The 25,909-nt window shown below is 46.2% G+C and overlaps 1 protein-coding gene across 3 annotated transcripts in view; it reads right to left on the minus strand.

The window, feature by feature from the left end:
* Window positions 1-1,456: 1,456 nt before the first annotated feature.
* Window positions 1,457-25,909, minus strand: part of LOC144719624 (uncharacterized) — a 28,540-nt gene continuing 4,087 nt past the window's right edge. The window contains exons 3-9 of one of the 3 annotated variants that reach the window (XM_078595728.1): window positions 24,702-24,850; window positions 21,180-21,414; window positions 17,856-17,981; window positions 16,755-16,893; window positions 14,240-14,282; window positions 6,314-6,409; window positions 1,457-5,369 (exon numbers count right to left, since the gene is read on the minus strand). In XM_078595728.1, the coding sequence (XP_078451854.1) occupies window positions 5,331-5,369; window positions 6,314-6,409; window positions 14,240-14,282; window positions 16,755-16,893; window positions 17,856-17,981; window positions 21,180-21,414; window positions 24,702-24,850 (827 nt within the window). In that variant the 3' untranslated portion in view covers window positions 1,457-5,330. The remainder of the gene's footprint in view (window positions 5,370-6,313; window positions 6,410-14,239; window positions 14,283-16,754; window positions 16,894-17,855; window positions 17,982-21,179; window positions 21,415-24,701; window positions 24,851-25,909) is intronic. The other 2 variants (XR_013585626.1, XM_078595729.1) reach the window with 2 other exon arrangements.

The raw sequence follows: 25,909 nt of genomic DNA on the forward strand, positions 1-25,909 counted from the left end.
AGAGGCTGGTGTGTGTCCATCGCTGATGGGATAGTAAGGGAGGAGCAAGGCCGAGTGCTGCTCATCCCCGAAATTGCACTGGCCGAGAGTATGATCAGTGGATGTTGCTGTGGTTTGACGACCACGGTGAGGGTTAGGGAGAGTTAAACGTTACCGCTGGGGAGCGTGGCTCTCTCCACGCGAGGGTGTGCGACTAGGGGTTTTGTTGAGAGTGACCGTGGGTACATGCTGTGTACGTGTGATGTCTGTGCTGGTCCTCAAGAGAGGACTGCTGGTGGGCAAGAGCAGAAAAAAAAATGTTGTTGTTGTTGTCACGTGTAAATAATATTGTTGTTAAAATGTAAATACTGGGGCATCCATCGCGTTTATTTTGGGTAATTATTGGGGTTTTCTTAAACGGGCCGGAATTACATCATCTCCACTACCCTGGGGCCGGGTGGCTGTCGTATACGACATGCGGATGTGCGTTGTTGTGCTGTGCCTCAGGGATTGGATTCTCCTTCTCGTCACAGATCTTCGGCGCCTGCCACACACTGGGTGTTATCTGGTGTGCTAACTGGATGAGGACTTAAAGGAGCAATTGAGCGCCCGTTCTTCATTCTGCTCTACCACTTGCTCTTTGATGTTGGACTTGAGCCGAGCGGATGGAACAACAACATGGACACGCTCTAAGACACCACATTTCTGGGTTGTGCGCGTGTGCCATTCTTGCGTGTCGGTTGCCGTTGTTGTGCTTTGTGCTATTATTATTCTTGTTGTTCTGTTCCGGTTCCTGATCCCTCCCTTTTCGTTACTTGTGTTGTTGTTATAATCTCCGTTGTGTCTGGGGGACTCCTGGTTGTGATGCCTTCGCCCGCATTATTTTGTTCTGTTTCAGCCGAGGACGGCTGGAATTTTCTCTATGGGGGAGGGTGGTGTAATGCGGGCGTAAATGGGCGGGCCGGATGTGACGATCCGAGAGGGAGGAGTCAGGGTCACGTGGGGGGAGATGGTATAGCGGGGAGACAGGAAGACATCTGGGACAGTCGGGGGAGTGAAGAGTGGAGACCGCGTTGGGTGGTCGCCGTGCCTCAGCCTGGTGGCTGAGGGGCTCATGACGGCGCCAGCCAGCGGGATGGAAGAGAGAGTGTGGGAGATAGAGTTACAGTGAGGCCACGCAGGGCGGAGGTCGAGGAGTGGCGAGATCGCCACACATATGGAGAGTAAGACTTGGCACCATCGGCCAGCGGTGACCAAGCACGGAGGAACGACGGGCAGCGGTGGAGCTGCAGTGAGGGCAGCGGTGGAGCTGCAGTGAGGGCAGCCGGAGGACTGCACCGGGGATCTGCAGCGGAGCTGCAGAGGTGTGGAGGCTACGGGAGCGAGAGCAGCTATGGAGCTGCCAAGGGGAGAGCTCTGAGCGAGGGCCGTGCGGGAAAGGTGTAAGAACCCGAATAAAGGACGACGGAGACAGAACCAGGATCGAGTCCTTTATTACAAAAGGAACAACTACAGGAGAGGATATCTATGAAAAAGTTTGCCAAACTGTGAATGGTTTGGAGCTGAACTGGGCTAAACTAGCCAGTGTGACAACTGATGGTGCTCCTAGCATGGTGGGGTCTAAGAAAGGAGTAATTGCTCGCATTAACCAAGAGATGGACAAACATAACCATTCTCATCCAATAGCCATACACTGCCTCATCCACCAACAAGCGCTGTGTAGTAAATCACTGAAGTGGGACTCTGTTATGAAAATTGTGGAATCTTGTGTTAACTTCATTAGAGCTCATGCACTAAACCACAGACAATTTCAGGAATTTCTGTCTGAACTAAATGTTGACTATGAAGATGTTCTGTACCACACAGAAGTCCGTTGGCTGAGTCGAGGGAGAGTTTTGAAACGTTTCTATGACTTACTTCCACAGATTACAGCTTTTCTGCTTTCAAAAAACAAAGAAGTACCAGAGCTCAATGATGCAGAATGGAAATGGTACCTTGCCTTTCTGACAGATGTAACAGAGCTACGCAACAGTTTCAATGTGCAACTTCAAGGAAAGGGGAAGCTCATCTGTGATATGCAATCACATGTCAAAGCATTTGAAGTAAAATTAGGCCTCCTCATCAAACAAGTTAAGGAGGAAAACATCTGCCATCTCCCCACAACTCAAAATCTGTTAGCGGAAAAACCATTGGTTGCAATTCCCAAACAAAACATGTGTGGATTCACTGGAAAAATTGCAAAAGGAGTTCCAATTTATATATAAAGAGCTTCATCTCCATGAACAGGACATACAGCTTTTCCGTAACCCATTTTCTATTGACATTGAAAATGTGGATACAATTTACCAAATGGAACTGGCTGAACTGCAGAATTGTGACTCTCTGAAAGACGCATTCAAGTCAAGCAGCCTTCATAATGTCTATGCATCTCTCCCCTCTGAGACATATCCTCATCTCAGGAACCATGCACCATCTTTGGCAGCACTTATGTCTGTGAACAGACTTTTTCCAGAAGGAAACATTTGAAATCTCCAACCAGATCTAGAATAACGGATGCACACTTGCATCACTTGTTACGACTAGCAGTGACAAATATGGAACCGGACATTGACCATCTCAATAGCCAAAAGCAGGCCCATAGTTCCCATTGAAATACTGGCAAGTTTGTTGATTTAACTTTACTTGTTCTTCATTTTAAATATTGTATTTGTTCCCGTTTTGTTTCTTCACTTCAAAATAAGATATATGCAGTGTGCATAGGAATTTGTTCATAGTTTTTTTTTAACTATAGTCCGGCCCTCCAACGGTCTGAGGGACAGTGAACTGGCCCCCTGTTTAAAAAGTTTGAGGACCCCTGCTCTACACAATATATGTAGATGTAAAATGTTAAAACTTAAATATCTTGGGAATAGTAGCCAATCAGTTGTTTTAATTGTTATATTTGAATTCAGAACATCAAAACCATAATAAACAGCACATTTCATCTCTGTAGCAGACGAAGTCTAAAAAATTGTAGACCAGTGTAATGTGGGAGCCAGATGACATCCCTGTTCCACCCTAAGGTGAACAAGGAATGGGGTTGTTTTTACCGGACAACACCAACACCACCATCACCAGCACAGCCACTACTATCACCATCAACAATAACAGCAATACAAACAACAGCCGTCATTCAAAACTAAGTGACAGTGATATCACCATGGTGCTTGTGCCAGGCCAGGTGCACTTTGAGGCTACGTAAAGTATCGAAGGCTCGCTGACAGGTCACAGGACAGACCGAGTTGCCATCGGTTGACTGACTGATATGATTGGCAGATGAAACAGCTGTGCCCCGTACTTTGTAAATTTGCTGTATTGTCACTCGTTGTTGTGAGCATCGCCCTCCGTTGTTGTTGGATATTTTGTCGTGAAAGAATCCAGAATACTAAGTAGATTTCAAAGAGGAAAAAAAACTCCAACATTGAAATGCATAACAAACTCTACGTAATGCACACGCAAAATTTTGGATCGATCGAAGGCATCCCGGCTCGCTTCCCTACCACGGTAGGGGTACCAATTGGGAGCAGTGCATTTATGAAGGAGATAATGGAAGAATGGAAGAAAGAAGAGGGGGGTGGGGGAGGACTGACCAGTACATTTTAATTGACAACTTGACTGGTATCTCGGTCAAGATTAACGTAATAGCTTTCGAACAAAACATTATGCAAATTTATATTTGTAAACCCCGCTTCATCCATAGATCCCAATGCACCGTGTTTGTAAAGCGGGAAACAAACTATCGAAAGCTCTTCATGCAGTAGCTTCCCATTACAGAGGGTGTTTGCCTCTACTCTAAAATAATATAGAATTTCCAGGTCACGGGAACCTACCAGCAACCCTTATGCTTGGAAACAGGAGCCACACTCGTGACCAAAAACTCACCACAGTCTCTCTACCCACCACCACCAAATTGATTCACATCTGATTACCTCATCCCAAGCTGTTCGAGATCCACCACACGAGTCCGAGGCCAGAATATTCCGCTTCTTTATCACCAAGAAATATTATTTGTTATGTATCTGACAGCTCTATAACACTGTAGATAGACACCTAAGCTGTGTTTCCTGGGCTGTCTGACAGTGGATGCTTCATAATTGATTTACAAAAAGGACTTTAAAGTCACGGATATAAATGCTCTGGCGACATGTGTCCCGTTATTTATATAACATGACTTCATTGATTTTATATAGCACGAAAGTGGAATGATTCAATAATGTCAATGCCTCTTTTCATTGAAGAGGCTTCGTACTAAGAATTTACAACTCAGAGATAAATCCCAGGCATATATATACAAGATTTGTATTTCTAGATTATATTTTCCTTTAAAATGTTCATGACAAAAACATTGATTTGAAGCTTTCGTGACTGCAGGAATCCATACTCTTTGGTTCTTTCGGAACCGTCACCAATATTACTGTATCAAGTGAGTAATTTTGCTGTGACGGTTCCACCTGAAGACGGAGGCTTGTGTTGCCTCCGAAATGTCGTGATTTAATTTATTTGTTTTCTTTTTTAACCTACGTGACTTTACCGAAAAAAACCAAAGAGTATGTATCCTTGCAGTTACGAAAGCCTCAAATCTAGAATCAGATTGTACATGTTGTGGCTTGGCTCTCCCACACACCGGTGTGCTGTACTAGTGACGAATTGGCATGTTCTGTTTACGTGACAACCCTTACTAGTTGGCTGTGTCGGGTGGTCGCGGGTTTTAAAGACACATTTATATATTTACGCGATCTAACACAAAAAACCTCTATTTTGAATAATTCTGTTCTTGAATGGCAGGAGCTAAATGGCATTGTCGAGGTCTGCGAGCCACAAGAGGCCTTCAATAGAGAGTTCGTGCAGCTTTGGTTTTCTTGAATTGAATGAGCGCAGACTAAAGTGGTGTTTACTGTATGGTCTATACTCTATAGTTTGCGTTGCATGCCCACAGTCGCCCTCTTGTGGCTTGTCTCTAAGTTTCCACTTATGACGCAAATGCGTGCATCGGTCTGTTAATTCTATCATGTGGTTGATGGTTACATCAGTTTAATCGAGGAATGTCAAAGCCAGGAGGTGTGATATTTGGTGCTTGACAACAATAATAAACAATTTTGCAAATGTCCAACGTACAGGGGTAGCGGAGAAGAATATGTGCCTACCACCAAGTAAAGTATTACTAAGGGGGCTTCTACAGATTAATGATGGGGGTCTCGAAGTTGGATTTAATCCCAGAATCTCTGTGGTGCCAGTTCATTGCCTCTGACATTGACAATTAATTCCCTCCTCCTGCCAGTAGATGCTTGTATCGTATTCTTGTCTTCCCGTTTCTAGGTTTCATTGTCATAGATACATGCTTCCTGAAAGTTCTGAAAGAAGTAGCAGAGAACAAAATTAATGCAGTCCAGATAATATTTTTTCACAAACTATACTAAACCTAAACAATTTTTCTTATTTTATCAAGGCCCACTGAGCTTTTTTTCAAAAGTGATCAAGCCACAAAGGAGAGCCCAATGAAGTGGTTTATCATGTGGACATTTATAGCAGACAAATACTCGAAAACGTATGTTTCAAACATCCCTTTTCCTTTCTGAGGGTTCAAATATCTTTGGCGGGCACCCCACACATTGACACATAATCTCAGTCAATTTTGGTCTGAAAGGAAATTGCTAAAGTTCCTGATGAGGGTGATTAGTTTAGAAACGCAGTTTGGAATGGCATTTGTAAAATACAGTTTATAATCTCCACATGCACTTCTGTGGCCGTCTGGAACGCTCTTCCTTTCGTTATTAGTAAGTTGCTGCAGCTTTGCACTTTTAAATAATCTAAATTGTAAAGCTATTTATTTAGGACTGTGTTTTGTGCTTGGTGTGTGGTCCTTCTCTCGCACCTCTGATTAGCACGGTTGGCTATGTATAGTGCCAAAGAAGTTCAAGACATATACATACTTATAAGAGGTAAAGATGCAGGCCCTGCAATTACTTGCTAGTTCCACTGCTAACATATTAGCGTGCATTGGTAGCCCTAGAGACTCCTTTAGAGGGTGTTTAAGAAAACTCTACCACACAAATAGTCTCCGTGTATGTGTTTTGTCTCTCTCTCAAATTTAGTTCTACCTGATGACGATTGTTGCAATCGAAACATCGCATTCTATTATTTAATTTATTTTCTTTCTATGTGACTTAACCGAAAAAAACAAAGAATAAGTCCTGCAGTCACGAAAGCTTCAAATCAAGTTTCTTACCATTACACTTCTTTTTTTTGCAATGTGTACTTTATAACGTGTACGTGTGTGTGCTTGTTTTCGTCTGACCTGCTCGTCTGTCCGAATGACCACTGATTTGCTGGACTGCTGCGCAGATGCCATTCCAATTGTGCTTAATGAAGGTCGTCCATTGGTTGCACGCGGCTGAGATGAAAAATAAAGTTAAGTATTTTCATGAGAAGAAAATGCACACAGACACACGGAGACACACATATACACACAGGTACACAAAAAACACAAAACAAACAGAGACACATACGCATATAGACAACAACACCAACATACACAAATCGCCATCTCTGAAGCACCTTTTGAGGGCATATGAGTGGTGAGGGCTCGTTGGCGGGAGGGTGCAGGCAAGCCCAGGTTCTTCTTTTTCTTTTTGCATGGACATTATTTGAGTAGGAATTTTAATTCAATGTGCAAATTTGACGTTAATTTGATCACTTCAAGAGATAAAAAGTGCACACTAATGGTATCTTGCGATTGGCCAGCAGATTCAAATTTATAAAAGGTGGGGAGGATTTTAAACTGATAAGATAAAATATAAAAATTTCTGGATTGGGTGGTGTGGGGCCATTGAGGTTGTGAACACTTTCCATTTCCAAGACATCTGCAAGTCTCATGGTGTGGTGTCCCATTCACCGCTGAATCTTGCAACGTGCAAGTGGTTCACATTAATTTTATTTTAAGAGGAGTGGTAACGCAGTCATTGTAAAGACATTATTACTTTTGATTTGAAGCTTTCGATACTGCAGGAATCCATACTCTTTGGTTCTTTCGTTAAAGTCACGTAGGTAGAAACATTAGAATAGATCACGATGTTTCGATCGCAACACAAGCAACCGTCTTCAGGTGCACCGCATAGAACGGTAGGGACATGACCGTTGCATTATATGATAGCTAGCGCCAAACTGTGCCACAATGCCACGCGTGCTGTTATTTTATTTTAGTTTTTCTTCCAATTCCACTCCGATGACGTACGTGTACGGCATTCCAATGATGTACACATACGTCATCACAATGAGAAAGGGTGAAAGGGATGTGCAATGTGAGCTTGCAGGCCTTTTGTTCTGTCTTCGTGCGTGTGGCACGCGGCGTTCGCTGCATTCCTTCACTACGCCTCTTTAAAAGGACCTCAACTTGTAGAGTGCCAACCAGGTCCGGTGTGTGTCCAAGAATACCCCGATTCACGTCTCTCCCTTTTACGTCGTTTCGCAAAGACGTCGTCAATTTATTAATAGCGCAATCCGATTTGAGTCGCCTCAACCCATGCTCTTACATCGCTGACATCATTGTCCATACCTTTTCTCGTATCCGTCACCTCTCAGACTTCCCCTGCATATACTCACCTACCTACCCACCTACCCAGCTACCTACCCATCCACCAACTAACCACTTACATTCTCACCCACTCACCTACCCACATACCTATCTACCAACCTACCCACATACCCACCTACCTACCAACGAACCCAACTATCTACCAACTTAATTTTAGAACTTTCGTGACTGCAGGAATTATTATTTGTTTCTTTCGGTTAAGTCACGTCTAAAGGTAAAATAATAAATTAAATTAAATAATAGAATACGACGTTTCGATTGCAACACAAGCAATCATCATCAGGTATAATGAAATAGCGACATAAAATCTAACCAGAAAACTATAGACAGACATATTAGCAGATGATTGCTTGTGTTGCAATCGAAACGTCGTATTCTATTATTTTATTTAATTTATTATTTTATCTTTAGATGTGACTTAACCGAAAGAAACAAATAATAATTCCTGCAGTCACGAAAGTTCTAAAATTAAGATTGAACCACTTCTACGGGGAAGTTTTAAACTTATCTTCTTTTTTCTCTCTCTCTGACTACTTGTTCTCTCTGCCTGTGTCCTCTCTTTGGAATGTTCACACTTAAATTCTAACTTAGCAATCTTTGAAATACGTAATCAACCAGGCTATGCGTTAATTGTGTGTTGACCGACCCTCTGTGTTGTATTACATTACATTTCGATATTTTACTAGGTTATTTAATTTTAGTGTGTCCTCCTGATTTTCAGGCTTGCTTGCCGTGTCATCGCACTTGCAGCACCACGTTTTGTTGTCCACTCATTGATATGCTAATTTTTTCTCTAACCCCCCTCCCTCTCTCTGCGTCCGCCCTCCTCTGTCTATTTAAGGCCACCCCACAGAGACGACCACCTCTCTCTGTTACCTGTGTTGCTCTCTCTATGTATCTTGGTGATATCTGTCTGCTAATATGTCTGTCTATAGTTTTCTGGTTAGATTTTATGTCGCTATTTCATTATACCTGATGATGATTGCTTGTGTTGCAATCGAAACGTCGTATTCTATTATTTAATTTAATTTATTATTTTATCTTTAGACGTGACTTAACCGAAAGAAACAAATAATATCTACCAACTTACCCACCTACCTACATAGTCACTTACCTTACCACCCACCTACCCAACTACCTACCCACCAACCCACCTACCTACATACTTACCCAACTACCCAGCTACCTACCCACCTACCCACCTAATTACCAACCTCCCCACCTACCCATCTATGTCCAACTACCTACCCATAGATCAACCAACCAACCCACCAACCTACCCACCTACCTACCTAACCTCCTACCCACCTACCTACTCACTGACCCAACTAACCCAAATACCTACCCACCTACCCAACGACCTACTCATCCACCTACCCACTTACCCACCCACGTATCCACCCACCTACCTACCCAGCTACATAACCACCTAAATATGTACCCATCTCATCACCTACCCAAATACCTAACTACGTACCTCATCTACCTACTCACTAACCTACCCACCTACTCAACTACTTACCAACCTATGTATGCACCCACCTACCTATCCACCCCCCCCATATATTTACCTACCCACCCACCTACCCACGCACCAACTCACCCACCTACCAAACTACCCACCCACTTAACTTACCCACCGACCTACCCATCTATCTACCCACTTATCTACCTATATAAACAACTACTTATCCACCTACTTACCCATCTACTTATCCACCTACTTACCCACCTACTTACTTACCGACCGACTCACCCACGGACCTACCCACCTACCTACCAACTAAATTACCCACCCACGTACCAAACCACACACCCACTTAATCACCTACCCATCTACCTATCTACTTACATCCCCACCTAGCCACCAACCTACCTACCCAACTACCTACTCACCCACCTATCTATCTTCTCAACCACCTACCTACCCACCTACCTATTTACAAATCTACCCACATACCCACCTACCTACCAACCTACCCAGCTATCTAACTTCTTACCCACCAACCTACCTAGTCACCTACCTAACCACCACACCTACCTACCCACCTACCTACATACCCAAATATTCGGCTAACGACCCACCTACCTACACACCTACCTACATACCCATCTCCCCATCTACTCACCCACCTACCTATTCACATACCTACCTACCACCCTAACCACTTAACTACCCGCCTACCCAACTATCTACCTTCTTACCTACCCACCTACCCAACTACCCACCTACCTACTTTCACACCTCCCCACCTACCCGCCTACCTACCCTCCAATTACCTACACATCGATCTACCCACCTACCTAACCTTATACCCACCGACCTACCCACCTACCCAACTAATCCAGCTACCTACCCATTTATCCAACGACCTACTCATCCACCTACCCACCGACGTATCCACACAAACAGCTAACCACCTACCCACCTGCTTAACCACCTACATACTTACCCATCTCCTCACTGACCCAACTACCTACTTCATCTATCTACCTACCCACCCACCGACCTACTCAACTACTTACCAACCTACCTATGCACCCACAGTCCTCTGCACCCACCTACCCACCTATTTACTTACCTACCTACCCACCCACAAAGCCACCTAACAAACTACCCACCCACCTAACTTACACATCCACTGATCTACCCACCATCTATCTACTCACTTATCTACCTATCTCAACACCTACATACCCACCTACATACATACCCACCTACTTACCTACCTAACTACCTACCCACCTAACTTACCCACCCACGTCCCACCGAAACACACACGTACATATATCTACTTACCTCCTAGCTGCCAACCTACCCACCTACTTTCTCACCCACCCACCTACCTATTTATAAACCGACCCACGTATCCCACCTACCTACTAACCTACCCAAATATCTACCTACTTACCCACCCAGCTACCTAGTCACCTACATAACCATCAACCTACCTATCTACCTACCTACCTACCTACCCACCAACCCACCTATCTACATACCCACCTACCCACCTACATAACTTCTAACTACCAACTCATCAATCTACCCACCCACCTACGCTAATACCCAACTACCTACCCAACCTAACCACCTAGCCAACTACCCCAGTACCAACCCAACGACCTACTCACCCACCTACCAACGTATCCACCCACCTACCTACCCACCCACCTAGCCACATGATTAACCATCTACATATTTACCCATCTCTTCACATACCGAACTACCTACTCATCTACCTACTCACTCATCTACCTACTCACCCACTGACCTACCCACCTACCCTATGCACCCATCTACCTATGCACCCACCTACCGACTTACCTACCCACCCAACTACCCACCTACTCACCCACCTACCCACCCCTTCTCCACCTACCAACCCACCTAACTTACCCACCCACTGACCTACCCATCTACCTACCCACCTAACTATCCACCCACGTACCCACTCACACACCCACCTACAAACCCACCAACCCACATACCTATCTACTTACCTACCCACCTACACACCTAGCCACCAACCTATCTACTCACCTACCTATCCACCTATGTACCTACCCTCATACCCACCGTTTTACTTAACTACCCACCTACCCAAATACTGAACTACCTACACACGCACCTACCCACCTACTCACCCACCTACCCACCCACCTACCCACCTAAAAACCCACCCACATACCCAACGACCTACCTAGTCACCCATCTACCTACGTATCTACCCACCCATCAACCCACCTACCAACCTACACACCTACCTACCCATCTACTTACCTACCCATCTACTTACCTGCCCACCTACCTATCAACCTACCTACCCACCAACCTACCCACTTATTTACCTACCCACCTACTTACTTACCCACCTACCCAAATACCCAACAACCCACCTACCTACCCAATTACCCACCAAACTATCCATCTAGCTACCCACCAACATGTCTAACCACGCACCCTCATCCCTACCTACCCACCTACTTACCTATCTACCCATCCAACTTCCTATCTACCCACCTAACTTACCCACCCACTGACCTACACATTTACCTAGTGACCAAACTACCCACCCACGGACCCACCTACACACCCACCTACCTACCCACCTACGTATCTACTTACCTAACTACCTAGCCACCAACCTACCTACCCATCTATCTATCTATTTACTTACCCACCAACCAACCTACTTACCTACCCACCTACACAAATATCGACTCACCCACCTACCCAAGTACCTACTACCGACCCACATACTCAACGACCTAGCCACCTAGCCACCCATCTACCTACGAATCCACCCACCTATCGACCCACCTACCTACCCACCTATAAATCTACACACCTACCTACACACCTTTCCATCTAATTACCTAACCACCTACCTACCCATCTACCCATCAACCTATCTACCCACAAATCTACCCACTTATTTACCTACCGACCTACCTACCCATCTACTTACCTACCCACCTACCAAAATACAAACCGACCCATCTACCCAATTACCCACCAACCTACTCACCGAGCTACGCACCAACATACCTACCCACCCACCTCCCGACTCACCTACTTACAGTACCTAGCTACATACCTAATCAATTACCCACCTACCAACCCATGTATCCACCCACCTACTACCCACCCACCGACCAACCTATTTATTCACCTACCTATTTATCCATCTCCTCACCTACCCAACTACCTACTCAACTACTTACCCACCCACCGACCTACTCACCTACTTACCCACCGACCTACACACCCACCCACCTACCCACCTAACTTACCCACCCACCGACTTACTGACATAACTACCCACCAACGTACCCACCTACACACCCAACTACCCACCTACCTATATACTTACCTACCCATCTACACACCTAGCCACAAACCTACCTACAAACCATATCTATCTATTAACCTACCCACCTATTTACCTACCCACCTACGTACCTACCCTCCTACTCATCCACCTACCTATCCACCTACCTACCCACCTGCCTACCCTACCACAGACCCAACGAGTTACCCACCTAGCCACCTATCTACCTAGATATGCATCCACCCATCGACCCACCTACCTACCAACCTGCACACCTAACTACCAACCTACCTACTCATCTACTTACCTACCCACCTACCTACCAACCTACCCACGTATTTACCTACCTACCCACCTACCTACCTACTCACCGACCTAACCACCTACTTAACTATTTACCCACCTACCTACACACCAACACACCTACTCACCCACCTACTAACCCACTTACTTACCTAGCCACCAACATACCTACCCACCTACTTATCTACCTATGTACCTACCCACCTAATTACCTACCCACCTACGTATCTACCCAAATACCGACCTACCTACCCACTCACCTACTTACCTAGCTAACCACCTACCTATCCACCTACTTACCTACCCACCTCCCCAAATACCCACATACCTACCCACCTACCGAACTACTTAACCACCTACCTATTTATCCATCTCCTCACCTACCCAACTACCTACTCATCTACACCTACCCACCCACCGACCTACCCATCTACTCAATTACTTACCCACCTACCTATACACCCACCCACATACTCAATCACCTACCGACCCACATACCTAACCACCTACCCACCGAACTTACCCACCCACCGACCGACTCATCTAAATACCTACCCACCTACCCACATAGCCACCAACCTAACGACAAACCTCCATATCTACCTATTTACCTACCCACCTACTTACCTACCCACCTACCGACCTACCCACCTACCTACCCACCTACATACCCAACGACCTACCCACCTAACTACCTCCGTATCCACCATCCATCGACCCACCTACATACCCACCTTGCTTGTGTGTCTGTCTATATGTCTCCGTGTCCGTGTTTTGTCTCTCTCAAATTTAGCAATCTTTAGAATAACGTAATCAACCAGGTAGGGTGTTGACTGTTATGTTAGCCGACTCTCTGGGTTGTATTGCATTATATTTCTAAGTTTACTCTGTTTGTTTTCTCGTTCATTCTTACCTGATGATGGTTGCTTGTGTTGCAATCGAAACGTCGTATTCTATTATTATTAATTGTTATTTTACCAGGTAAGAGACACTGAGTTATATAGCTCTATTTCGGAAGCAACCGGCTGTTTCAAATGATAGCTCGACGAAGTAGCTTATCATGTGGAAATGAATAGCAGCCAAATACTCTTAAACACATCCTTCTAAATGTAGAGGGAAAAACCGGAGGACCCAGAGAAAAATCCGCTCAAGCTGTACCTAGCCTGGCACAAGCGCCGTGGTGACATCACCGCCACTTAAGAGTGAATTGCGGTTGTTGTTGGACCTAGTGGCATTGCAATAACCTCATGGCAAATTGGAGATGTTGTGCATCGGATATGTCTCTGTATGTTTCAATGTGTCAATTTTAATGTTTATCAGTGTGTGAATCTATTATGTGTGTCAGTGCTGGGTCTGTCTCGTGACCTCCTGCCAGAGGAGAGCCTTCGACACTTCACATGGCGTCAGAGTGCACCTTGACTGGCACAAGCGCCGTGCTGATGTCACCGCCACTTCGTGGCGAATGGTGGTTATTGCTGTTTTTGTGGAAACATACCTTGCTTGGTTGAAAATTTTCGTAGGGCCCCGTTGTTTGAACACTGCGCAAAATAAAACACAAAATTAGTGTTGGTAGTTGTGGTGGTAGTAATGGCAGTTAGCGCATTGCACTACAAACCCGGTGACCCGAGTTTGATTCCCACTCAAGGCCACCAACACCAGTGACGATTATCTGAACCGGTGCAGGGCATCCCCTAGGTCAAATCAGCCTCAAATGAGTACCTTATGCGGCATGTAAACGTCACCCAAAAGTCTGTTTGTCGTGATTACAATGATGATACAGTCGACCAAATCACCTCGACTCTGTCACATCTTGTCTGGTGACGAAAGCTAAGGCAGTGCCAAACCTATGGTTAGAGCTCGGATGGGAGACTGCCTGGGAATATTGACTGCATTTCAAAGTAGTTGTCCCTGAGCATGTGCACATTTGATTATCTGGTCCACAGGAGAAAGATGCTCTCTCCCACCCACGCCCCTTCTGACAGTAATTTTCATCGCATTACAGTTAAATCAATAGTAAATGTGCTAAATAAAGTGGAGAGCCAAATATAATTTGATGGGACATTTCAATCTGTTAATCACCAGGCTGAGCCCATTAAAGTCAGCTCTCTGAACTCTTGATCCACTTGGACGCATTAGCAAGCCTCATCTCAGTTCCCTGTAATAGCCTATTGCTAGACACAAAGCCATCGCTATCGATGCAACAAGCTTCCGCAAAGAGTACATTACATACTACACTATACTATACAATACTACTAAAGGGTGCCTTACATCATATTAAACTAAACTATTGAACTCTTTTTTTATTTTACCAGGTAAGGCCCACTGAGCTATGTAGTTATTTTTCAGAAGCAATCTGGCAACAAATGAAAGCTAAAAAAAGTGGCTTATCACGTGCAAAATTATTGCAGCAGCCAAATACTCGAAACGCATGTTTTTTAATGTGGAGGGAGAAACGGGAGGACCTGCAGAAAAATCTACGCGACCACGGGGAGGACATGTAAACTCCAAATATTTGCATCAGGATCGGGATCGAATCCACGACGTCCTGCATACCAGGTGAGGTAGTTAATATCACGCCACCGTGGCAGCCATTCCAACTTGATGCAGCGGCTGAGGCAAGAGGACGTCCCAGTGGCAACTACTTCATGTTTCTTTTCATGTTTAGTTTGTTGCCCTTTCCCGAACCTGGCTATGTACGGTGCGAACGAGGTTCAGCATACACACACACATTGATGATGCCTTGCAATAGGTGCATATTTGTTTTTTGAACATCTTATCAGCTCACCTTTTTTTCTTCAAGATGTACAATAACAATGATTACACTTTGGTTCTTTCGGTAAAGTCACGTATAAAGATAAAATAATAAATTAAATACTAGCATACGACGTTTCGATTGCAACACAAGCAATCATCATCAGGTATAAATGAAATAGAAACACAAATCTAGTATACTTAGAAATGTAATGTAACACAACAGAGAGTCGGATAACATAACAGTCAACACCCTACCTGGTTGATTACGTTCTTCCTGAGAATGCTAAATTTGAGAGAGAGATAAAACACAGAACCAGAGACATATAGACAGACATATAAGCAGACATATATCACAGAGATATATAGAGAGAGGACAAACATAGGCACACAGAGAAACCACGCCTCTGTGTCGTGGCCTTAAATAGAAAGCGGGGGCAGAGAGAGAGGGAGGGGTTAGAGAAATTAGCATGTCAATGAGTAGCACGGTGAGTGGTACGATGCGAAAGCTTGAAAAAATTAGGAGACAGGGAGAGAGACACACTAAATTAAATAACCTAGCAAAATTTCGAAATGTAATGTAATGCAACACAGAGAGTTGGTCAACACACAATTAACGCATAGCCTGGTTGATTACGTTTTTCAAAGATTGCTAAGTTAGAAGTTAAGTGTGAAAATGTAGTGTGTCTCTCTCCCTGTCTCCTAATTTTTTCAAGCTTTCGCACCGTACCACTCAACGTGCTACTCATTGACATGCTAACTTCTCTAACCCCTCCCTCTCTCTCTGCCCCCGCCCCCTCTCTCTATTTAAGGCCACGACACAGAGGCGTGGTTTCTCTGTGTGCCTATGTTTGTTCTCTCTCTCTATGTATCTCTGTGATATCTGTCTGCTTATATGTCTATCTATATGTCTCTGGTTCTGTGTTTTATCTCTCTCTCAAATTTAGCATTCTCAGGAAGAACGTAATCAACCAGGTAGGGTGTTGACTGTTATGTTATCCGACTCTCTGTTGTATTACATTACATTTCTAAGTATACTAGATTTGTGTTTCTATTTCATTTATACCTGATGATAATTGCTTGTGTTGCAATCGAAACGTCGTATGCTAGTATTTATTTTATTATTTTATCTTTATACGTGACTTTACTGAAAGAACCAAAGAGTAATTCCTGCAGTCACGAAAGCTCCAAATTAAGTTTGAACAATGATTACACTCGAGCAATATTACTGAGCTGCCCATTATGTGTGCGTGGTCCACCTCGCTCTGTTGATGAAGCGCTCCATTATCCGCTGCTGGTTCCTGTGGTAGCCCCACGCGGCGAGGACTACGAGGATGACAAAGAGGACCACGCTGCCAGCGATAAATGCCGCCATCTCCACCCATTCCAGCTGCGGGACTGTCATCACAAATACAGCAGAGACCGCTGTTAAACAGAACAAAGATCAACAAATCGATAAAAACATTCGTGTTTGGTGCTGCTGCCGTCAAGGAGCATGAACCATCATCAGGCGAACTCTGCTCATCCTCGCAGCAGTGACTTTTGGCTAACCATCGAACAAAGACGATGATGACAATGATGATGTAGATGATGACAACGATGATGATGGTGATTACTATGGCAATGATGTCAATCAGAATGATGATGAAGCTGATGACGATAGTAACGTGAATGATGGCAATGACATCGATAACGATAATGACGATAGCGATGATGACGTCGGTGATGACAATATGTCGATGGCATCGATAATGATGATGCCGATGATAACGTCGATAACGATAGTGAGAGTGGATGTTGTAGCTGCTGGTCTTTGCTTAGATTACGGCCAAACTTCATCCCATTTTGCAATCTCACTGAAAAAGCCTCTACACATGCGCGCACAGAGACAAACATCCCCCATGTAGCCTTAAGAGACTGTTTGGGTCAAGTGGTGTTCGCGAGATCTTATGAAGGCAAGTATGGCACATGAAGGGGTGGGTGGCCAGCACCATGCCCGGCCGCCTTTGTCTCTCCAGTGGTCATGTTTACACACAACCACAGCTACTCATTTGAGGCTGAGCTGACCTGGGGAAGGCCCAGGACCGGTTCAGATAATCGTCACCAGTGTTGGTGGCCGTGAGTGGGAACCGAAATCAGGTCGCCGGGACAACATCAACAACCACCATTTGACACTAAGTGGTGGTGACGTCACCACGAAGCTTGTGCCAGGCTTTGTGCACCTTGAGACCACATGTAGTGTCGAACGCCCGCTGGCAGGTCACGGGGCAGACCCAGATACCACAGGTCGACTGACTGAGACGACTGGCTGATGCACCACGTGTGCCCCCTACTGTGCCAACTTGCTGTGATTTACTCACCCGGCGCTCCGCTCGTTGTTGTGAGCGTCGCTCCTCCGCCCTCCGTTGTTGTTTGAGGGAGACTGCCTCCAACTGCCCAGTAGCGTCCTTCACGAGCCTCCTCCACAGAGGCCGATCTTGACACCGCTGGTACAAGTCATCGGCAAGTAAACTCAGCTCCACATCCTCCTATCCCACATCACTCTATCTCTTCTCTAGCCCGTGCCGCGCACGTTTAGCCCCCTCGTTCCGGCCGAACAAAAGCTGTTTAGGCATGTGGTGGCTGGGCATGCGGGCTACATGGCACAGCCAACGCAGCCTTGCCTGCCATCAGAGCTCACCGATGGGACCTTGTCCAGATCTTTTAAGGATTTGTGAGCTCCTCACACAAACCAGCCTGGTTAAACCCAGGAGGGATTGTAGGCAGGCCAGCCTAAATATTTCTAACCGGCGAAGATGTTTCATTACGGGCGTTTACGTTTCGCAAGCATAGAGAAGGGAGGGAATGACTGTGGCCGAGAAGACCTGAAGCTTCGTGCGGAGTAACAGACCAGGTAGCTTCCACACAGCATTATGCAACCGATGAAAATATAATGGCGCTCGACTGATTCGAAGTGAGACCTCTGCTCTTAAACCGGAGCCGGTCATGAGCACACTGCCCAGGTATTATAAACTCTCCACTCTCTCTACTACTGCCCTATCACCAATTGGGAGTTGTGGGGGTCGAGTGCCCGATGGTACAAAATACCCAGGCAGGTGCTTCGTTTTTGTGGGGCTGATGGTAAGGCCCCATCTCTTAGTGGCAAGCTCCAGCTTCAGCAGCAGCACCTCCAACTCCTCCTCTGAGTGAGCAGCTATTACCAGATCATCGGCATACATAACATGGTTGAACAAAGGGAGCCATCCCTTGACTGCACCCGGACATCGATCAGCCTCCCATTGTGTCTGTACCAGATGGAAATTATTCCGGTACAGCGATTGAAGGCTTCTCGAACTACGTGGTCGAAATAAATGTTAAGTAATGTGGGAGCCAGATGACATCCCTGTCGCACCCCAAGGTGTACAGGGAATGGCTCTGACTCCCGGCCACGTAGTTTTACCCAGGCCCGCTCACCATCATGAAGGTCCTTAATGATCGTGAGCAGAGGGTCAGGGACTCGGAAAGCACGAAGAACAACCCAGAGCCCAGGCCTACTGATGGTATCATAGGCCTTGACCAGGTCAATAAAGCAGAGATGTAGGTTTTGTTGGAATTCTCTACACCTCTGCTGTAGCAGACAGACAGAAAACATGGCATCTGTGCAGGACCGCCCATTTCTGAAACCGCATTGGGGCTCCGCAAGCCTCTCCTCAGCCTGCCTAGCAAGGTAATGTTGAATAATCCTTGCCAGGACCTTTCCCAGCACACTGAGGAGTGAGATGCCCCTGTAGTTGTTACAGTATATGCAGTCCCCCTTCTTAAAGAGGGGCACCACCACGAAATCCTTCCAATCCTGCGGAACCCGTCAAGTGGTCCAGACTGTTGTTATGATGTCATGTAGGGCAGTCTGTGCACAAACCCCACCCCTCCCTCAGCATTTCGCTTGGGAGATCATCTCTGCCCGGTGCCTTTCATGGTCTCTGACCCTGGATCGCCTTCAGTACTTCCTCAACAGATGGCACCTCAGCCAGCCACTCACAGGGGTTGACTTCTACAATATTCGAGGCACGGCAACCTTTTCAGGGTCATCCCCACTTTGTCCCACGTTGTTTTCCTGGCAGAGGGATTTCCCCTCCCCCAGGACCTCACAGAAATGCTCAGCAAATCAGCAAACCTCTTCCTGGGGGTCGAAGATTTTATCACCGTTCTTTCCCCGAATGATGGTAATAGGTGTGGCGCTGCAGGTTACTTTTTTGATGGAATTAAAAAGCAATTTGTGATCACGGGCCATTGAGGCGACTCCATCTCATCAGCAACTTATGACCACCACCCATCCTTGCAGCACCTCATGGCTCTCCGAACCTCTGAGCGAAGGCTGCGGTAAGCCTCCTCATTCTCCGACGTGGGATGCTGTAGCCGATGAGAGTGGGCCTGTCACTTTTTCTCAGCCAGCTTGAACACCTCCTCTGTCAGCCAGGGTCTCTGAGGAGGTCTGGACCGTGTACCCAAAGCAGCCATTGCAGCTGCATGAGCCACAGTCCTAAACCTCGCCCATTTCCCCTCGACATCAGGAGGAATGGGGAACGATGCCAACCCCTGCCGCAAGTGATGATGAAATTCTCGCTTGCAACTTTCGTCAGCTAACTGAGACCATGCCACTAAGGGTTTGAATGGGGTCCTGGGTGTACACCCACCACCGGAGTGGAAAAATGGCAGGCGCATCTTACAGATGACAAGTCGATGGTCAGTGGGCAGATCAGCTCCACGGTAGGTCCTGGGGTCAAGGACATGGGGCCGCATGTGCTGTACCGTTGTTATGTAGTCCAGCAGATGTTCTTGCCTGGATCCGGCATGCATCCATGATGTAGCGTGGATGCGCCGATGCCAGAACAGCATGTTGGTCATTACAGCCCATGGGCTGCACAAAAATCTAGCAGCCTCCTGCCATTGTTATTGAGCTTATCTGGCCCATGCCTTCCAATTACTCCAGACCAGGTGCCAGCATCCTGACCAACTCGGGCATTGAAGTCACCCAACAAGATGACTCTATCCCAAGGGGCTACTTGAGCTAGCACCTGTGACAGGAGGTCATAGAAGGCATTTTACTCATTGGCCTTGCCTGCATCCCTCCACGGATGTCCGTCTTGAGTGGGGGCATACATAACCACGACCACCACTCCTCGCCTCTGGTTGATGGGAAAGCGAGCCCAAAGTAGCCTGGGGCTTACAGCTTCCCACACCTCACCACCACGCTCCCACGCCCTTTTCATTATTTTATTCAGAAGAAGAGCCACACCCTGTTGTTTGGCAGTCTCCTACCCCGAGTAGAGGACTGTCCACCCCTCATAGTGGCAGAAAACCAAAGCCGGTCCAATGGACCTCCTGAATACCACAGAGATCCAGGCGGTGCCGGTCCAGCTCCCAACAGAGGAGTGGCAGCCTCTCCTCCGCAGTGAGCGTTAGAACATTCCGCATGGCCACACGTAATGGTTTTTTGTTGTTTTTGGAGGAGCCCCGAGGGTAAGGATTCAGTCTCTGGGCTCCGCCAAATGGGGTTTGGCCAGGAGACGTCATAGACGCCTGGCCTCCCGTGGCCTCCGGCACAAGCTTATTTATTAAATTTTGTCACCATGGTTTAGTCGTAATTAATTGAAGGTGGAGGGGTTACCAACCCCTCGCCAGGACACACACGCATATAAACGCACCTGTAGCAACCGTGGTACTGACTGGCAAGCTGGCCTCCCTGACGGTCACACAAATCTTCTTAGAGAATCGCAATTCCATCCCGACTTTGGCCTTGAGTTCGCACCAGTACACGCTCGCGCTGTCCACCTCACTCATGTTGAAGACCAGCGAACCATCCCCAGCACTTGGGTTGCCCACTAACGTTATTCCGGGAGGGGTATCCAGTTTTCCCATTGACTCCTCGTAGTATAAGAGCTAGAAGGGGTGGCACATACACATGCATACACGCATTTCTTGGGTTTGCGATGGCTATTGCATTTATTTAGCGAATGCTTTTACACCCGACCTTCGCCTGTACATTTGGAGTTTGCAAATATATGGGTGTGGTGTTGGCCACCCACCTGGGTCCTGCAGGTATTCCCTTCACATTTAGAAACATGCGCTTCGAGTATTTGGCTGCTTTAAGCCACCTGGTTTAGCTATCATTTGTGGTCAGGTCGCTTCTGAAAAAGATCTGTATAGCTCAGTGTGCCTTGCCTGGGATAATAAACATAGTTTAGCTTTATTTGTATGTTTTTAAGTGATTTGTTTCCCTTTCCTATACGTTGCACTCCTGTCATATTTTTGTATTGTTTGTCGTTACAATGTTCTGACCCGCATTTATTGGACAAATGTGAAAAAGAGCTCCATAGCTCATCGGCTTCCTCCAGTATAAATGACATTTTTTTATTTTGGTTTATTTAGCGAATGCTTTTTTTACATGTAACTTTCGCATAGTTAGAGCACCAGATACACAGGAAACACAAATGAAATACATGCATATGAATGTCGATGTAACACAAGTGGACATCAGCCTATGTGACAGCGTCCTCCAGCACGAACAGAGCAACCAGTCCATGTAGGTTAGACAGGTCGTGGATGATTTACAGTCATGCATAACGAACACAAAATTGTGCGAGGATTAAGGTGTGGCGGTCGCAGACTCCAGTTGTCTACTCATCTAAATAGCCTCGGCACCACACTCGACCTGAATATGGTAAGATCTCTACGGGAAAAAATATCTTACGGTCCTGCAATTTTCGTATCAGGTCTCTACGACACATTCGACCACTGTTGAGTCATGACATAGCCAACACGGTGACGTGTAGCATAGATTCGACAAGGCTCGATTATTGCAACTCACTACTCAACAAGGACGTATGACAAAAACGTTACTAAGCTGCAGCGTGTACAAAATTCTTTTGCACGTTTCGTGACGGGTAATGCAAGATCCGACCATGTCCCTCCAGTTCTCACCGAGATGCATTGGCATCCGGTTACCGAACAAATGCATTATAAGGTCGCACTCATTACAAATTAAACACAATATCTTGCTGATCTGGTCAAGGAGCATAAAGCATCTCATGAACTCCGGTCATCCTTGTAGCAGCTTTTGGATAGGTATCGAACAAAGATGGTCACTGCATCGCACATCTTTTAGATGTGATTCTGCGAACGTCTGGAACGCTCTTCCTTGCGATATTAGGAAGCCACTGGAGCTATGCACTTTTATATCATCTAGATTAAAAACTCATGTCTTTAGAACTGCTTTTTGTGTTTATTTTGTTGATTTTCCCACGCAGCTCCAATTAGCACGGCAGGCTAAGTACGGTGCGAAAGAAGTTCAATATACATATGTATGAAGTGACACAGCGCTGACAGCTGTACAGCAGCGGCAACTGTGGTGGACACTTAGCGTACACGCCATTGAGCAAATATATATGGGTGTGCCGGCAGGGTGGAGGAACTGGGGCAAGCGCCATTGGTAGACCTTATAGGGAGGCCTCTAGAACCCTCTAGTGGGTTTGAAAAGGGAGGCGCGGCGTGCTGTGTAGAATGTTTTGCCGATTCAGGGATGGGGGCCACCGTGCTGTGTAAAATGTCGCCAAATCACGGAAGCGGTCACCGTGCTAAGTAATGGGGTTGCCAATATGCGAGATCGGGTGCATCGCTTTGGGTTGAGTGTGAAGTTGGTGAGCAGGGGTACCGGAGTGGCAGCGAAGTGAGCTGTTGATTCGTGGGGGGCGCCGCGGTTGTAACGGGATTGTGGGAATTATTTTTTTCTTCTGCGTTGATGTTAGGGGTGTTTCTCGAGATTATGGGGTTGCTCTGCCTGTCCACCGGTTGCGGCTGCTGTTTTGGCAGCCGGGACGGCTGTTTTTGTTAACGGAGTGGGGAGTGATGTAGTGACACAGCGCCAACTGCTGTCCATTGAGCATATACACGGGTGTGCCGGCAGGGCAGAGAAACTGGGGCAAGGGTCAGGGTAGACCTTATAGGGAGGCCCCTGGAAATCTCAGGTGGGTTTGAGAAGTGAGGCACGGCTAGGGCGGAGCCAAGCCACGCTGAGTAGACTAAGCAGCGGAGAGCGAGAGCTCCAGGCTGCCGGTTCTCGGAGTGGACTCGTCTCATCATCACTGTTGTCGTCATCATCCCCTTCGTTACTGCCGCCTTCATCCGATCATTGCGCAGCCGGACAGTAGTTGGCTGTCTCAGTCGATGCCGTCGGTGCAACATGGACAAGGTCGTGTCTGGGCCGGGCTGTACGGCAGCGTGGTCGCGAGAGAGGAGGCCGAAGTTGGTGGTGTGAACATGATAATAAAGAGAGACAGTGCCTCCTGCAACTAGCTTGTCTCCGACTGAGTGTGTGTGCCACATGCCACACGCACACACACGCCTCGAGGAAGGAGGACACTACACAAATATTATAAGGGGAAATGCACGTAGTTATTGCTTAAGGATTATGGACAATTGAGATGCTCTCCCTGCCATGACTCGTATCTCGATGCTGTTCTGCCGCACCTCGTTCCCATATCATGAGAGACGAGCCAATCTGAGCGTGGGGCTGGCTCACAGCTTCGGGGGGTGCTTCCTGGAGAGGTTGGGAGGAAAGTGTCTTACACACCCCTGAGCCAGTATTTCTGTGTTTATGACATGAACTGTTTGTAAACACTAAACTATTTTTATTTAACCAGTTCAGGCACACTAAGCGGTGTAGTTTTTTTTCAGAAGCGACCTGGCCACACATGATAGCTCAACGAAGTGGCTTATCAACAGGCGGGCATGTATAACGGCCAAATACTCTAAACGCGTGATGCTGATTATACATGTTGAGGGAAAAACCGGAGGATCCTGAGAAAACCACACGTGACCACGGGACAACCATGCAAACTCCAAATATCCAGCAGGCGTTCAGGGTCGGGATCGAACCCACCACCTCCTGTATACCAGAAGAATGTTGTGTATTTTTTCCCCAGTAAACGTGTATGACAGTTTTGTGTTGGGTTGCGATTGTGGAGTAGAGTGGGATGGGTTCAATATGTGCTCTCTATTGAACCTCTATTACACCGTATGTAGCACAACCATGATAATCAGAGGTGCGGGGGAAAGGACAACTAACTAAATACCAAAATAAGTTGTAAATAAATTAATTGCTGTTGAAATAAATACCATCTAAATCTGAAATAAAAATTTGTGAAAAGCAACATCTCACAGCAACTCACGTTTATTGATTGTGTGTTGGGGGTTTTTTTCTTCCAGTGCACAGATTTCAAGTGACGCTCTTTGTGTTCAGGTGGCAGTGAACAATTCAGGAGCACGGATTCCCCGTAGTGCACACTCAGCGTTTCATTTGTCTTTTCATCGCACGCATCTGCAGTGAGAAAGTGATGTTATTATAGCTGGCATGATATATCAAAATCATAATTTGTATTTACGATGGAGGAATCCGATGAGCCCTAAAGCTCTTGTCCACATTACCAGTCGGGGCACAGGATCAGAACATTACAACAACAAACAATATAAAAACACAATATGATCCGACTACGTCGATTCGTTGACTGAACAATTAAATCAACTACGACTGTCGTCCACACCAACGTCCTTCCCCGAAGGCGGGAAACCACATAGAGTCAACGTCTATTGTGACATGGCAGATGATGATGCTGATGATGTTACAAAACCCCACTCATTTGCTCCTGTACAGTGACTCACATGGAAACACAGATAGTTTATTAGTCAATTAACTGAGTATTCGACGATAAATTCGTTTGAGGAACCGATTATGCAAGTAATCAGATAGCCCAGCTCCAGTTGTTATTCTTGAACTTACACTTACAGATCGTAGTGCAGATATGGGACTTTTTTTCCAGTATCAAGAATTATGAAAAATAAGGTTAGGTTTTAGCCTTTCTGGCAATAAAACTGGAGTTTGTAAGATATTCAAACAACAAATAGACATCACGTCTGCATTCACCGCACATACTTGTGGCAAATCATGCACGCAAACATGCTCGGATAATATATGCATTGTCTTTGAAACTGGTGAGACAAGGCCATATAGAAGGTTTTCTCTGGTGTAGGCCAATCAATTTCAAAGACAATGCATACATTATTATTAAAGCATGCTTGTTTGCATGATTTGGTGGTAGGAATCAGGCTTCAAGTAGGAATCTGTGTGGGTGGCCTTTCTGTAGACAAAATGTCCCAAAGAGCCATTGGGCCTCCTCTCAAACAGAATATCCAAGAAAGGTAGCTTGCCATCCTCCACTTCCATGGTGAATTTAATGGATGGGTGTATGGAGTTGATGTGGTCTAGAAATTGGTTCAATGCTGGGAGGCCATGTGGCCAAATGAAGAAAGTATCATCCACGTATCTCTTCCAGTGCACTCCCTCACCAACACGTACTTCACCTGGAATGGTACCTTCTAC

Source organism: Lampetra planeri, chromosome 6 (assembly GCF_965212315.1).
Source record: "Lampetra planeri chromosome 6, kcLamPlan1.2.h2, whole genome shotgun sequence".
NCBI classification, from domain to species: domain Eukaryota; kingdom Metazoa; phylum Chordata; class Hyperoartia; order Petromyzontiformes; family Petromyzontidae; genus Lampetra; species Lampetra planeri.